Raw genomic sequence first — 12,375 nt, 5'->3', positions numbered from 1 at the left:
CTGATGCAGATTGGGCAGGAAGTTCAGTGGATCGGAAAAGTACCTCTGGGTACTGTTTCAACATTGGATCAGGAATGACCTCCTGGTGCAATAGGAAACAGAAATTCGTGGCTCTAAGCTTAGCTAAGGCAAAATATATGGCTGCGAGCACAGCTTCGTGTGAGGCCATATGGCTTAGAAAATTGTTTGTGAACCTATTTAGAAGAAAGATGGAGGCGACTAGAATCATGTGCGATAATCAAAGTTGCATCAAGCTCTCTGAGAATCCACTGTTTCATGATCGGTCAAAGCATATTGATATCCGGTGTCACTTTGTCAGAGATTGTGTCCAACGAGGAGTTGTATAGTTGAGCTACACTCCTACAGGAGAACAGGCGGCAGACATCCTCACCAAGGCCCTTGGAAGAACAAAGTTTGATTACTTCAGGGAAAAGATGGGGATGATAAAGAATCCATTTCAGCAACAAAAATGGGTATAATGTTGCAGTGCAATAGCAGTTAGCAGTAGCACAATGCAGCGTGATGAGGAGGAGTTTGCAGTGCAGATGCAGTGTTGGGAAGAAGGACCAGCAGCAGCACGGATGCAGAGGGAGTTGCAGTGCAGATGTAGTGTTGGGAAGATGGACCAGCAGCAGCACGGATGCAGAGGGAGCTACAGTACAGATGTAGCAGTGGCAGTGATAGAGCCATGGGCAGCAGTACAGGATGCAGCAGTGCAGAGGATGTTGGGCAGGGAGGCTTAGCATCAGCACAGGTACCGATGTCGTATGATCAGAGTAATGCTCAGTGTGGAGTATTACTAGAGCACAGTCCTCGCTAAGAGGGAGTGTTGATTTGGGGTAGCATCGGATGTGCTCTAGCCATGAAAATTGGTGGAGAGGCTAAAGCACATGAGATCTCCAAGACTCATAAATGGTTTGGGCATATTCTAACCGGTTTGGGAGATATTAAAATAATTAATATTTTTAATGGAGTTCCTAAGTCTAAACTTAGAAAAAAAAAAAAAAAAATGGGCATCAATATAAAACTGAGTTAGAAGGTTCCAAAAGTCATGGATCAAGCCAAATCTAATCTTAACCATTGATTAGATATTTAATCTCGGTCGTTGAAGGACCAACAGGAAAAGTATAAGAAGAGGCTTGAGGGTCAGTTGGAGAACACACTGAGGGAGACCAGTCAGTTCGATTTCTAGAGCGGGGTTAGATGAGAAATTCGAACTAGTGGTCTGGAGAGCAGCAGGAGGCAGCAAGTACAGAACAGAGTTAAGAACAACACCAGAAGACCAACATAGAGTTTGGAGAGGCATACGCAAAGGCAACGGACTGCGCAGTCACTAGAGGGCATGTGCGGGTGACGCAGAGAGGCCTAGTGCTGACGCAGAGAGGCAGGAGCTGACGCAGAGGGTTTGGGAGCTACGCAGAGGTCAGCTAGCTTGACGCTGAGACTGGGAGAAGTGCTGGAGAATTTTCTCTCTGTTGGGTAAGCTAATTTGGCACCCAGTTGTACTGAAGAATTGCTGAATAATAAAATCCTCTCTTGCTGCACCGGTTTTCCCACATTGGGTTTTTCCAGGGACTATTGTCCAAAATATCTGTGTCAATGTGTTGATTCTTGTGCATGTGTTTGTTTCTGTATTATGGTGTGATATCTGCAGCAAAATTTATTTTAATTTTTACTGAAGGATTTTCATAAATAACTTATTGGGAAATAAGTAGGAAAAATAAATCAGTTATTGCAGTGATAGATTTTTCACAGAAATAAGCCTATAGACAACAGAATCAGAGATACTAATGACTTCAATAATAGAAATCATAATTCATTTGCTCCATTATCCAAGTACACTATAGAGTGTTACAGATGCAACAATTTTCGACATTTGGCACGACATTGTCCTACAAAATCAAGAAGAGGGTTTTGGAAGAAAAACAGGAAAAACCACCGACAAAAAAATGCGGACTAGTTATGTATGCTCGAAACAATGAAAATCAATGTTATGTTGATAACGGGTGCTCTAGACATATGACCGGAGATCAAAAGAAATGTATTAACCTAACAAAAGAAAAAGGAGGAAATGTGACTTTTGGAGACAATGTATCTGCAAGAATCGTTGGAAGAGGTATTGTAAGCCTTGACAATGGTTGGGCTAAACCACAAAATGCTTTGTACATTGAAGGACTCAAACATAATATTTTAAGTGTCATCTAGATGTGTGATCAAGGGTATGATCTCTGTGAAATTTCTACTACCCAGAAGGTGCTATTAACCCAGTTAATTATTTCGATTACTTATACACATCAAATTAATTTATCAGCTGAAAGTAATGAATAAAAACATAAATAGCACCATTCACCAAATAAAATTGCAGCAGAGTAAATGAGAAACTAATCACACAAATGATACAAATATTTTTGGACAAATATCCCTGAAAAAACCCTATGTGGGGAAAACCAGTCTTCAATTTGAGGGTTTTATTATTATCTTCAACAAATATGCTACTGAGAAATTACATAAATGGCTTCCCTGACATTGGCAAAGCTTCGACAATTTTTTATCTTCACCTCTATTGATCAAATCGAACTAGGAAAACCCCACGGCTTCCCATCTACAAATTGCACTACCTCTCCAGCAATTCACACATCCTCCCCAACAACTTGCATTGCTTCCTGGCTAACTCGCACAGCCTCTAGAAACTCATTCTAGCAACTCACACTACCTCCAGCAACTCGCACTGGAAAATCTGGCAATTCACACTGCCTCTAGAAAATAACTCGACCCTCTCTGCAGATAATAATCTGGCCAGCGAAACTCCCTTTGAAACTGAGAAGCTAGAAGTCTTGTCGGATGAAGAATAAACCTACAAAACTCTTCCTCAATCATTGTTGTTGAAAACCTCCTGGTGTCTTACTGAAGACTCATCCAACAAAAATCACTCGATATGTCTCCAATGTTGCCCATCGACTTCTCTTTATAATCTCTTGTTAAATTTGGACAACTAGGTCCAAACTCCATGTTCTGATGCTCAGATTAAGAGGCTAATATTTTTGTTTGATTCCTCTTTCTGAGAGGTGTAAAATCCATATAAAAATAGTCTTAATCCGATGAGCAGAACTTATATTTTGAATTTATTATTCTTAATAAATTATATGTGCAAGGTCAGCCAGTTTTGTAATGTAGGCTCACATGCCCAACAGATGTGTCACACACCCTCATTGATGGATATATATACAGGAAAAGTTGGAGAGAATTTGAACACAACACAACTCACATCTTCCTCTCTCACCCTAAAGAGTACGAGCTACCTGGAGGACGAATTTCAGCCACAGGTGGGAAGGACGAAGAGGACTTTTCTGCTGCTAGGGTTTCTGCTGCTAGGGTTTCGCAGAAGTTTGACCAGCGTTGACTTTGGTCAACGCTTGGTCCAAACAAGCTGAAAACTTGTGGGAGGTTCGATTTTTGAAGGCCGTACTACCTGGCACAAAAATCGAGGTCAAAGGGTTGACCGTTTTGCTGCTGCGTTGACTTTTAGCTTGCTGCCCCTGCGTTGACTTTTCAGGACAGCGTTGACTTTTGTAGAACTGACTTGGGTTGACTCATCTACTGGTTGGAGGGTTGTTGTGACACATGCTGGGCTGGCTGACCAAAGGAGACTTTGATGGTTGAAGCATCCTGTTGACCGCCGAAACGAACACACACATTTTTCTTGTTTCTGATTTGTCTTCTGTAAGATCTGCTTATATGTTCTATCTGCATTTTGCTTAACTACTTGTATGATTGCTGTGAGAAAAGTGAAATTGCTCTTAGCATAGAACATCTACAAAACTTAACATCTCTCATTCACATGAATGGCCACGATTAAAAGTTAACTTGTCCCAATCAATGGCTAAGATCAACTTAGAAACTTTCTACAAGCTTCTAGAGGCAAATCAATCTTATCCCAACTAATGTCAATTAATTAACCACTTTCCCTAAGTTTTAACTTAGGAAATATTTAAAAATCACTAATTGACTTAATTAAGACATTTTCCCTAGGTGAAACTTAGGAAAAATTACATGGGCTTGGAGATAATTAATTCCTTTGTGTTCCTAGCCTCAATGACACCTCTCAAGACTAGAACACCTATCCGAGCTACAATATTTAACACTCCCTCTTAGCAAGGAAGGTGTTCTCCACAACACCCAACTTGTCCCTGAAGAAAACAAACTTTCCTTTATTCAAGGCCTTTGTCAGAATGTCTGCCACTTGTTGATCTGTAGGCACATATTGTAGTCAAACTGATCCACGTTGTACATAGTCCCTGATGAAATGGTATCATATGTCAATATGTTTCGACCAATCATGGAATACTGGATTCTCAGATAGCTTGACGCAACTCTGATTATCACAGTGAATAATGGTTGACTCCATCCTCTGACCAAACAATGCCACTAGCAACTTCTGAAGCCATATGGCCTCACATGTTGCCATGCTTGCTACCATGTACTCTGCTTTTGCAAAGCTTAATATAACAGACTTTTGCAACCTATTGTACCAAGAGACAACCCCTGATCCAATGTTGAAGCAACACCCTAAAGTGCTTTTCCAATCCACTGCATTACCTACCTAGTCTGCATCAGTGTAGCCCATCAACCTGACACCATCACCTTGAGTATATTTCAACCCATATTCAATTGTGCCTCATAGATATTGCAGTACATGATTTGTTGTTGTCCAATGCATGCTATTTGGTTCCACCATGAATTGACTAAGAGTGTTAACTGCAAAGCAAATGGTTGGCCTTGTATTGACCAGATACATGAGAAAGCCAATAAGCCATCTATATAGAGTGGGGTCCACTGCCTTCTACTTTCATGCATCAATCTTCCTCCAATTGGTTATCATAGGTGTCACCTCAGTCAAGCTCTGTTGTTCTTTACAGAGTTTCACTGATGGGAGGAGTCCCGGTAGGGGCGAAATCACTTGAAATGGATACTCTAATAACTAGGATTGCAATGATCACAAAAATATTATTCAAAAAAAGACACAATAAAGGCTCAATGCTTCAAGGAAGTTAATTCACTCTCCAAGAAAGACCTTGGGTAAGAAGATCAAAACTTAGGGTTCGAGATATGCAATAGTAATGTGTTTTCCTATGGTCAAGTCTCTCAAATGAGGTAGGACCTCTCAAAGGAGTTTTATGAGATGTTATGACACTTCCTGAAGGCTCTTCGCTCTCTTCGAAAGACCTGAGTAAGTAGACCCTAACATTTCCATAAGTCCAATTAAGGGGCTCCTTTTTGGGGCTAAGTGGCACCCAATGCCTTATTGACGTAAAGGTATACAATTGGACAAGCTCTAATGCTCTAACATCTCGAGCCCGATGCTGTGAGGCTGCTAAGGTAAGAAATATTAGTTTTAGCTGAAACCTTCGAGCTAAAAGCCTTTAGATAAGGGACCAGTCAACTCGATAATGACAATCAAGCATAGATAAATACTAAAGGAAAGACAATTTCATTCATTCTTTCAACGTTTTAGTAAAACATAAATAAAATTGCATCCATTCTTTCAATGTTCCATTAAAAAATTAATAGAATCTCAGATATCCTTTCAACGTTTGAGTAAAGAAAAAAGAAAGAAAAAAATCATCGGCCGGCATGTTCAAGGTAAACAGTGCTAATATTGGAAGAGCTACCTCGTAACTAGGTTCCTTGATCCCAAGAGATAGAGAATCGGCTACAGTGGCACTGCGGGAGTTTGATCTCTCGGACGTATGAGCATTGCCAGAAACATTGGTGGCAGTGGCATCCTCATCAGAGAGCTCATTTTGTTCGGGTAAGGCGTTATCTATTAAGTCCGGAGTTTCTTTTGAAAATTTAGCGTTGGCCTGCTCGTTATTCGGAAGGAAATCGAAGCTGTTGGCCAAATTAGCAGTGTTGCGAACATTACCGGAGTCATGGCCGCCATTTTTAGTATATTTGTCCAATTTCGGAAGCGAGTCGTCCCGGGCGCATGCTAGCACAGTCTTCCTTGATGACACGGAAATGACTGGAAATCTTGTAGAAATTACAAATACGGAGACGTGGGGCGATGACAGGGGATCGAAGGCAGCATTAAGAGGAGGACTGGTGAAAGAGAGGTGCAGAGATTTAGCCATGGCAAGCCAAGAGACAAATTGGGATTCGATCCCCCGCCCTCCTGCAATTCGCAACCTTAAGTAACATTCGCCGTCGCTGGAGGAGCACGAATTATGATTTTCAGCTTTAGTTGCTTGCAAATGCTCGTGAAAATTTTAAAGTTTGGTCGCGGTTATGTTCAAAAATATCTACAAGCTTTGGAATTGAAATTTGCGTTTTTGTGGTCAAAATAATGACACGTAAGGCATACTCCTGCAATTCGCAACCTTAAGAAACATTCGCCGTCGCTGGACGAGCACGAATTATGATTTTCAGCTTTAATTGCGTGCAAATGCTCGTGAAAATTTTAAACTTTGGTCGCGGTCCGTAAACCATAGGGACTGTGATGTTCAAAAATATCTACAAGCTTTCGAATTGAAATTTGCGTTTTTGTGGTCAAAATAATGACACGTAAGGGATAATAGTTTGAAGGTTTTCCCACCGAAATGAAAACATTGGTTCATTTTGTCCAGCAAATAAACAAAATACCAATTTGATGCTAAATATTTAGCCATTAGTGATTTAAAAAAAACATATATATATTAATGTTTATAGGTTAAAGATAGCTTATGAGACGGATTGTTTTTTCATTTTAAAAAAAAAAAAAATTATTTTAATGTTTACAGGGTAAAGATAGCTTATAAGACAGATTGTTTTTTCATTTGTTTGATGTATTTAGCTATTTCCCTATGAAGCTTCCCAATAAACACTCCCTGTTTTGGACAAACCCTTCGCTAAATAAATTATCCCAACGGTAAATTCTTGACTCCTTGTAGTATGTCTTTCACCCGCTCTTGTTTACATGCATGCTTAACTCACTTTCTTCCCTTGGTCTTCTCAACTTGCTTTATGCAATTTTCTAGCACAATCTCCCCAAAATTGTTTACATTTTTCAAAATATGTGTTGTTTTGATTTTCTTATACATTATCATTTTATGTTGTTTTTCTTGTTCATTCTTTCTTTCTATTCGATGTAACTTTTCCTTTATATGAATTTCTCATATTTATAACTTCATTTGGATGCTTTTACATTAACTTTAATATACAAATATATATATATATATATATGCTCACTCTACATCATCTACACAACTTTATGTCTTGTAAAACTTATGATACTCCATTTTAGAGTTCATTGTCCTTGTTCTAAATATTTTATTCCTTAAAACTTGCTCAATCTCTATAAGCCTTATTATCCACTAATCTAGCACGAGGTAATTTTTCAAAGTCCTTGTTCTAAATATTTTATTCCCTAGAACTTGCTCAATCTCTATAAGCCTTATTATCCACTAATCTAGCATGAGGTAATTTTTCAAATACCCTTTATCTTATTTAGCATTTGGCAGGAATATTTGAGCAAGTTCCAAAGGTTATATCGAATGGTTTAAGCCTAGGTCCAAGGAAGGCAATTAAGGATTAGTGGTATTGCATAAAACAAGAGCTACCCTTGTGTGTGAAGGCCTCTCATGATAATTTTATGTTGATTTCGAATGATGACAAACGCTCTTGTGAAGTACACCTTCAGGCGCCCTTTTAGTAGAAAGGAAAGAGATTGTTTGATGTGCCTAAATGTGGCAGTGATTGAGAGAGAACCCTAGGTTAATTTTTAAAAAAAATATTGTGGTAACTCTTTATGCTTAAGCACTAGTCAAAGGAATCAGTTTTTTAGTCTTTGTTGGGAAAGGGTGTATGATCTATGATGGATAAGTACAGTCCATCAATGTTTGATGCTACTATTGTTTACACTGATGGACGCAAACTTAGAGCACATCATGTATGCCTTGGAGGTTTTAATGACCATTTTTTTACTAAACACACAATTTCAACCATTATAACCTTGCCAATGATGATTAATATGAGAATAAGCACTCTAGTCTTATAGAAACATCTTTATATTGTACAATGAAGTGTTGCAAGGCCTCTACCTATAGTTTGTATGGTGATAATCTTTGGAGAATCCACAAGTTTATGAAGTAATATAGATGCATAGTATCTTTTGAGTAGCATTTCATGAAGCTTAATTGGAGAAAAGGTTCAATATGGATGAGTGTATATCATGGAGGAATAGTCAAGGTATCCACATCATCATTATGGTTTTCTTTTTTTAAATATGGATCAATTGATATCTTTGAAGGGGATTTTGTTGTTATCTTTGAGGGGCTTCCCCTTTAGAATTTTTGTGAATGGGTTTGGAATGTGTTTCCAATGGAAGGCCATAATTTTATGCATAAACTATGCTTAGGAGGCTTACTTGTATATTTATGGAGGATGTCTTAGCGAATTGACCCCTCTTAGAAGACTTGTTCACCCTTGAAGAATCAAGATTTCAATGTCCACTTGGAACAAGGAAGATATGGAAGCAAAATGTGTAAACACGTTATCATAGACTTGACAAAGATCCCAAGGATGATTTCATCATGGACACCCATATTTATTTTCCACTTATGGAGGTCCTTACTCATGGTTTTGTGGGTTTGTTTAGTGTTGAAACCCATACAACCACCTTTGAAGGAAGACTTGGAGTTTTTCTTGCATGATCAATAGAAGATATCCACACCTTCAGCAAACCTTTAACATTGGACAATCCACTTTGGAGAGACATTATACATTTTTAAAGAAAATGTTCATGTTTTGGTGATGTTTGTCATTTCATTAGTGTACATATGGCATGGTCAACCCATATTTATGTATATTAAATTATTTAATTAGATAAAGAGGGTGTTTTACCCCTCCATAAGGCTAGATTGAGGGGTTTTACTTGAAAATGTTATTTTTTTTATTGTAAAAGGAGTTGGCATATCTCTATAAATAAAAATGCACTTCCTCATTTGTACATTATGGTTGGATTTGGGGGGGAATCCCTTGGCGAATTATGAAAATTGTAAAATTTTGTTGGAGATCTTTTATCCTTTTATTGGAGCTAGGATGGATGACTAAATTCACCTCATTGAGGAGATGATCTCATGGATGACTTTGCAAAATCTATGCATTTTTCATGGCTAAAGTTAATGGATGAACATGATTTCTTGAGTAAGTGGTATTTATAAGTCTTATTGGATTTGTTCATGAATGATCATTAAGCGGAAATGTGCTTACCTAGTGGTGAGGGTGCAATCTCTTTATATTTTTATTGGATAGATCCATTCTTTTAAACACTAGAAAGATTTCTAGTGGAAAATTTTCCCCTAAATTTATCTTGAATCTTATAAAAGTATCAAGTGAATCCTTTAGGGTTTGCAGTAGACAACCCTATTCATCATCATATTCCACTTATATATTTTCATGGGAGGCTTAGTTAATCCCATATGCCTCATAAAAAGGCACTAATCTTGAATCCTTCAATCACTCTTATCTTCTTGATCAAACTTGAAACCATTTTGTTGTATTTACTCTTCATGTCACCTTAAACTTATTGCCTTAACTCCTAGCGATCTTACCCTAATGAGATACCTTGAAGTGAAGAAGAGGTTTGGTGAGGTGATATTGGCCCCCTTCTTAGTTATTCTCAAACCACACTTAAGCTTTGGAAATTATCTCAAGAAATGTGATTTTGTGTGATAGCGGATCTCTTCTTCAAGCTATGGTTTCTCCACTCCATCTTGACACTCTTTCTTAAATATTTGGTGTGAAGTTACACTCTCTTTACACTTCATGTTATTCTCCTACAACCTTTCTTTGACCTACACATATACACTACTCCATATGCACTCCAAAATCCTCTTCATGTCTAGAAGAAAATCTACTAGCTTGTTACTCTCGTTTAATTCCTTTTGTGCACTATCTTGAATGGATAAATTGTAGTAATATGTTCACCAAGACATTATATGAAAAAATTTCATGTGTTCACAACTAATGCTATTACTTTGGCTTGTCTCCATCTAAGTTCCTTACAATATTTCCTGGACTTCAAATCACCACCTCCATTTGTCCATAACTTTGAGGATGTTATGCCAAGCCAGATTAAAATTACATTCCCATATTTTGTCACAATGTCCACCAAAAATAACTTGAATAACATGTACCCTTGTTTCATGTGATTATCTTCTATGGTCCATTAATTCAAATGAATCACATTGAAGAATAGTTGCATGTAATAGCTAGCATAACTTGGTTTTCCTACAAGGTAAAAAAGGTGTCAACCCTGAAAAATTATCCACCATAACAAACCCCACATCAAATTTGTGTCATTTTCTTGGAATTACATGTATAAAAACCATCAAAATATCCTCCAATGGCATCTTCAATATTGACAGCAATTAGTAAACTCTTAGGTTTTAGCTTTGTCCCTTCAATGCCATTTTCATACCTTATATCGCTCCACAAACATGTTGACCTCCTCCTTCATATAGCAGGGGCAATAATATCTCTCTATCAATAGTGCTTGTATCTTATCACATAAAGAATGTCTCCATAATTTATCACTACAAAAATTCTCATACCAAATATTCTCTTATCGAACCTTTGAGCATATACAAATGTATTCCCCTGAACAATTATTCACTTTCTATGAGGTAATCTAGTTGCATTGTCTCTATCCTATGATGTAGGCTTCCTTCACATATATGCAACCTCCATGAAATATTTATTATTACCATGAAATCCCTAGTCTATTCAAATCTCCTTGTTTTGTTTTTCATTGTTATCAACAATAGCCTCCTTACTCAAGGCATCTACCACTTTATTATTTTTTTCCTACATTATGCTTTGCTACACAAGTATAAATTTTCATAAATTCTCCCCACTTGATATGTTGTTGATTACATTGTAGCCATATATTTATGAACTTATACACCTAAATATTGGTGTATGAAATAACCTCCTTCAACAACAGATAATACCTCCTAACACTTCAATGTTTACCTTATTCCCTAGGAATCTTAGAGGAACGTTAAATACTTCATTCTTGCCTCATTTAACATATGATTGAAGTAGGTTATTTCCCTTCCTTCTTGACTCAATGTTGCACCAATAGCAATTTCACTTGCATCACAATCCATTTTGACTACTTTAGTCAAATTTGGCAATCTTAAAACATGAGTATCATTGTTATCTTCTCTTTGAAATTCTCAAAACAATGTTGCACTATTTTGCTCCATTCAAATGTGCACCCTTGCATATAGTATGTGGTTGGCACACATACTTCACTAAATTGCTATTGAAGTTCCTATAAAAAATTACAATGCATGAAAACTATTTACTTTGGTGGCATAATGCATGATGGACTAGTGAAAAAATTCCTTCACCTTTAACAGATCCATGTGCAACCTTCCTATAAATGTAATGAGGCCCAAGTATACTAACTTCTCCTTGAAGGACTCACTTTTCTTCAATTTGATTATTCTTTGACACTTCAAAACATAATATGTGTATGTTGTAGGTGATCATCTCTTGTCCTATATCAATTAGACAAACAACTGCAAACTTACCAATATACAATCTTAGCGTTGACGATGGTCAACACTAATCAAACTCGCAAGCCATTATGAATGTATGAAACTAAACTCTCCTATAACTAATACCAATTATTGTACTCAATCACAAATAAAAGGCCTAATAGGTGGGACCCCTCTTAAGAGAGAATCCTTGGCCATGAGTCACCAAAATGCTGCTAAAAGTTTGATTGATCTTCACTACATAAGTTACATATTCTAGAATTATAGATCATGTGACTCTCAAGGTGAATGGATTGATTATGGAATGTCAACACAAAGGTTTGAAACAACATTTGTTATTTTCATGTACATGTTACATACCATTGTGTGATGATGAGAAGGGTTAGTGGCATAAGGTCTTTCCTTTTTATATCAAAGTTGTGTTAGCTTTTGTAGCATCAGATGGTGTTTTAATCTCAAACTCTGTGGAGAGGATAAAGCACATGAGATCTCCAGAAACTAGAAATTGTTTCTCGAAATTCCACGTAGAGATAACTTAATTAAATTATTTGATTGATAAATAAAAATTTCCTAAGTCTAACTTAGGGAAATCGATTAATTAATAGGAATTAATTGAGAAAGGTGAGAATTCTTTCGAAACTCACATGGATCGACTTAGAAATTATCTCATCCATCGATAAGGACTTAATCGTGGTTGTCGGTGATCCATATAGAGATTATAGGAGGAGGTCGATGGGTTTGGAGAAGAAAACACAGGAAGAGCGAGTTTCCTTGGCAAATCGAATTTCCAGGGAGCAACATTCAGGCATAAAAAATTGAGCCAAAATGGAGC

General features: G+C 37.4%; 1 protein-coding gene across 4 annotated transcripts in view; it reads right to left on the bottom strand.

The window, feature by feature from the left end:
- The window catches only part of MGT10 (magnesium (Mg) transporter 10), a 422,030-nt gene extending 415,484 nt beyond the window's left edge, over positions 1 to 6,546 (bottom strand). Inside the window, exon 1 of one of the 4 annotated variants that reach the window (XR_016255682.1) lies at positions 5,670 to 6,545. Coding sequence is in view for 3 of the 4 variants with exons in the window: in XM_089410877.1 (XP_089267003.1) it covers positions 5,670 to 6,131 (462 nt within the window). In the remaining variant the exon portion in view is untranslated. Of the gene's footprint in view, positions 1 to 5,669 lie in introns of all 4 variants that reach the window. The other 3 variants (XM_089410877.1, XM_089410876.1, XM_089410875.1) reach the window with 3 other exon arrangements.
- Between the last annotated feature and the right edge of the window lie 5,829 nt (positions 6,547 to 12,375).

Source organism: Pinus tabuliformis, chromosome 3_1 (genome assembly GCF_031772625.1).
Source record: "Pinus tabuliformis cultivar Carrire ecotype Pingquan chromosome 3_1, CPIR1, whole genome shotgun sequence".
In the NCBI taxonomy this organism is placed as follows: domain Eukaryota; kingdom Viridiplantae; phylum Streptophyta; class Pinopsida; order Pinales; family Pinaceae; genus Pinus; species Pinus tabuliformis.
This window is presented reverse-complemented; position numbering and strand designations above follow the sequence as displayed.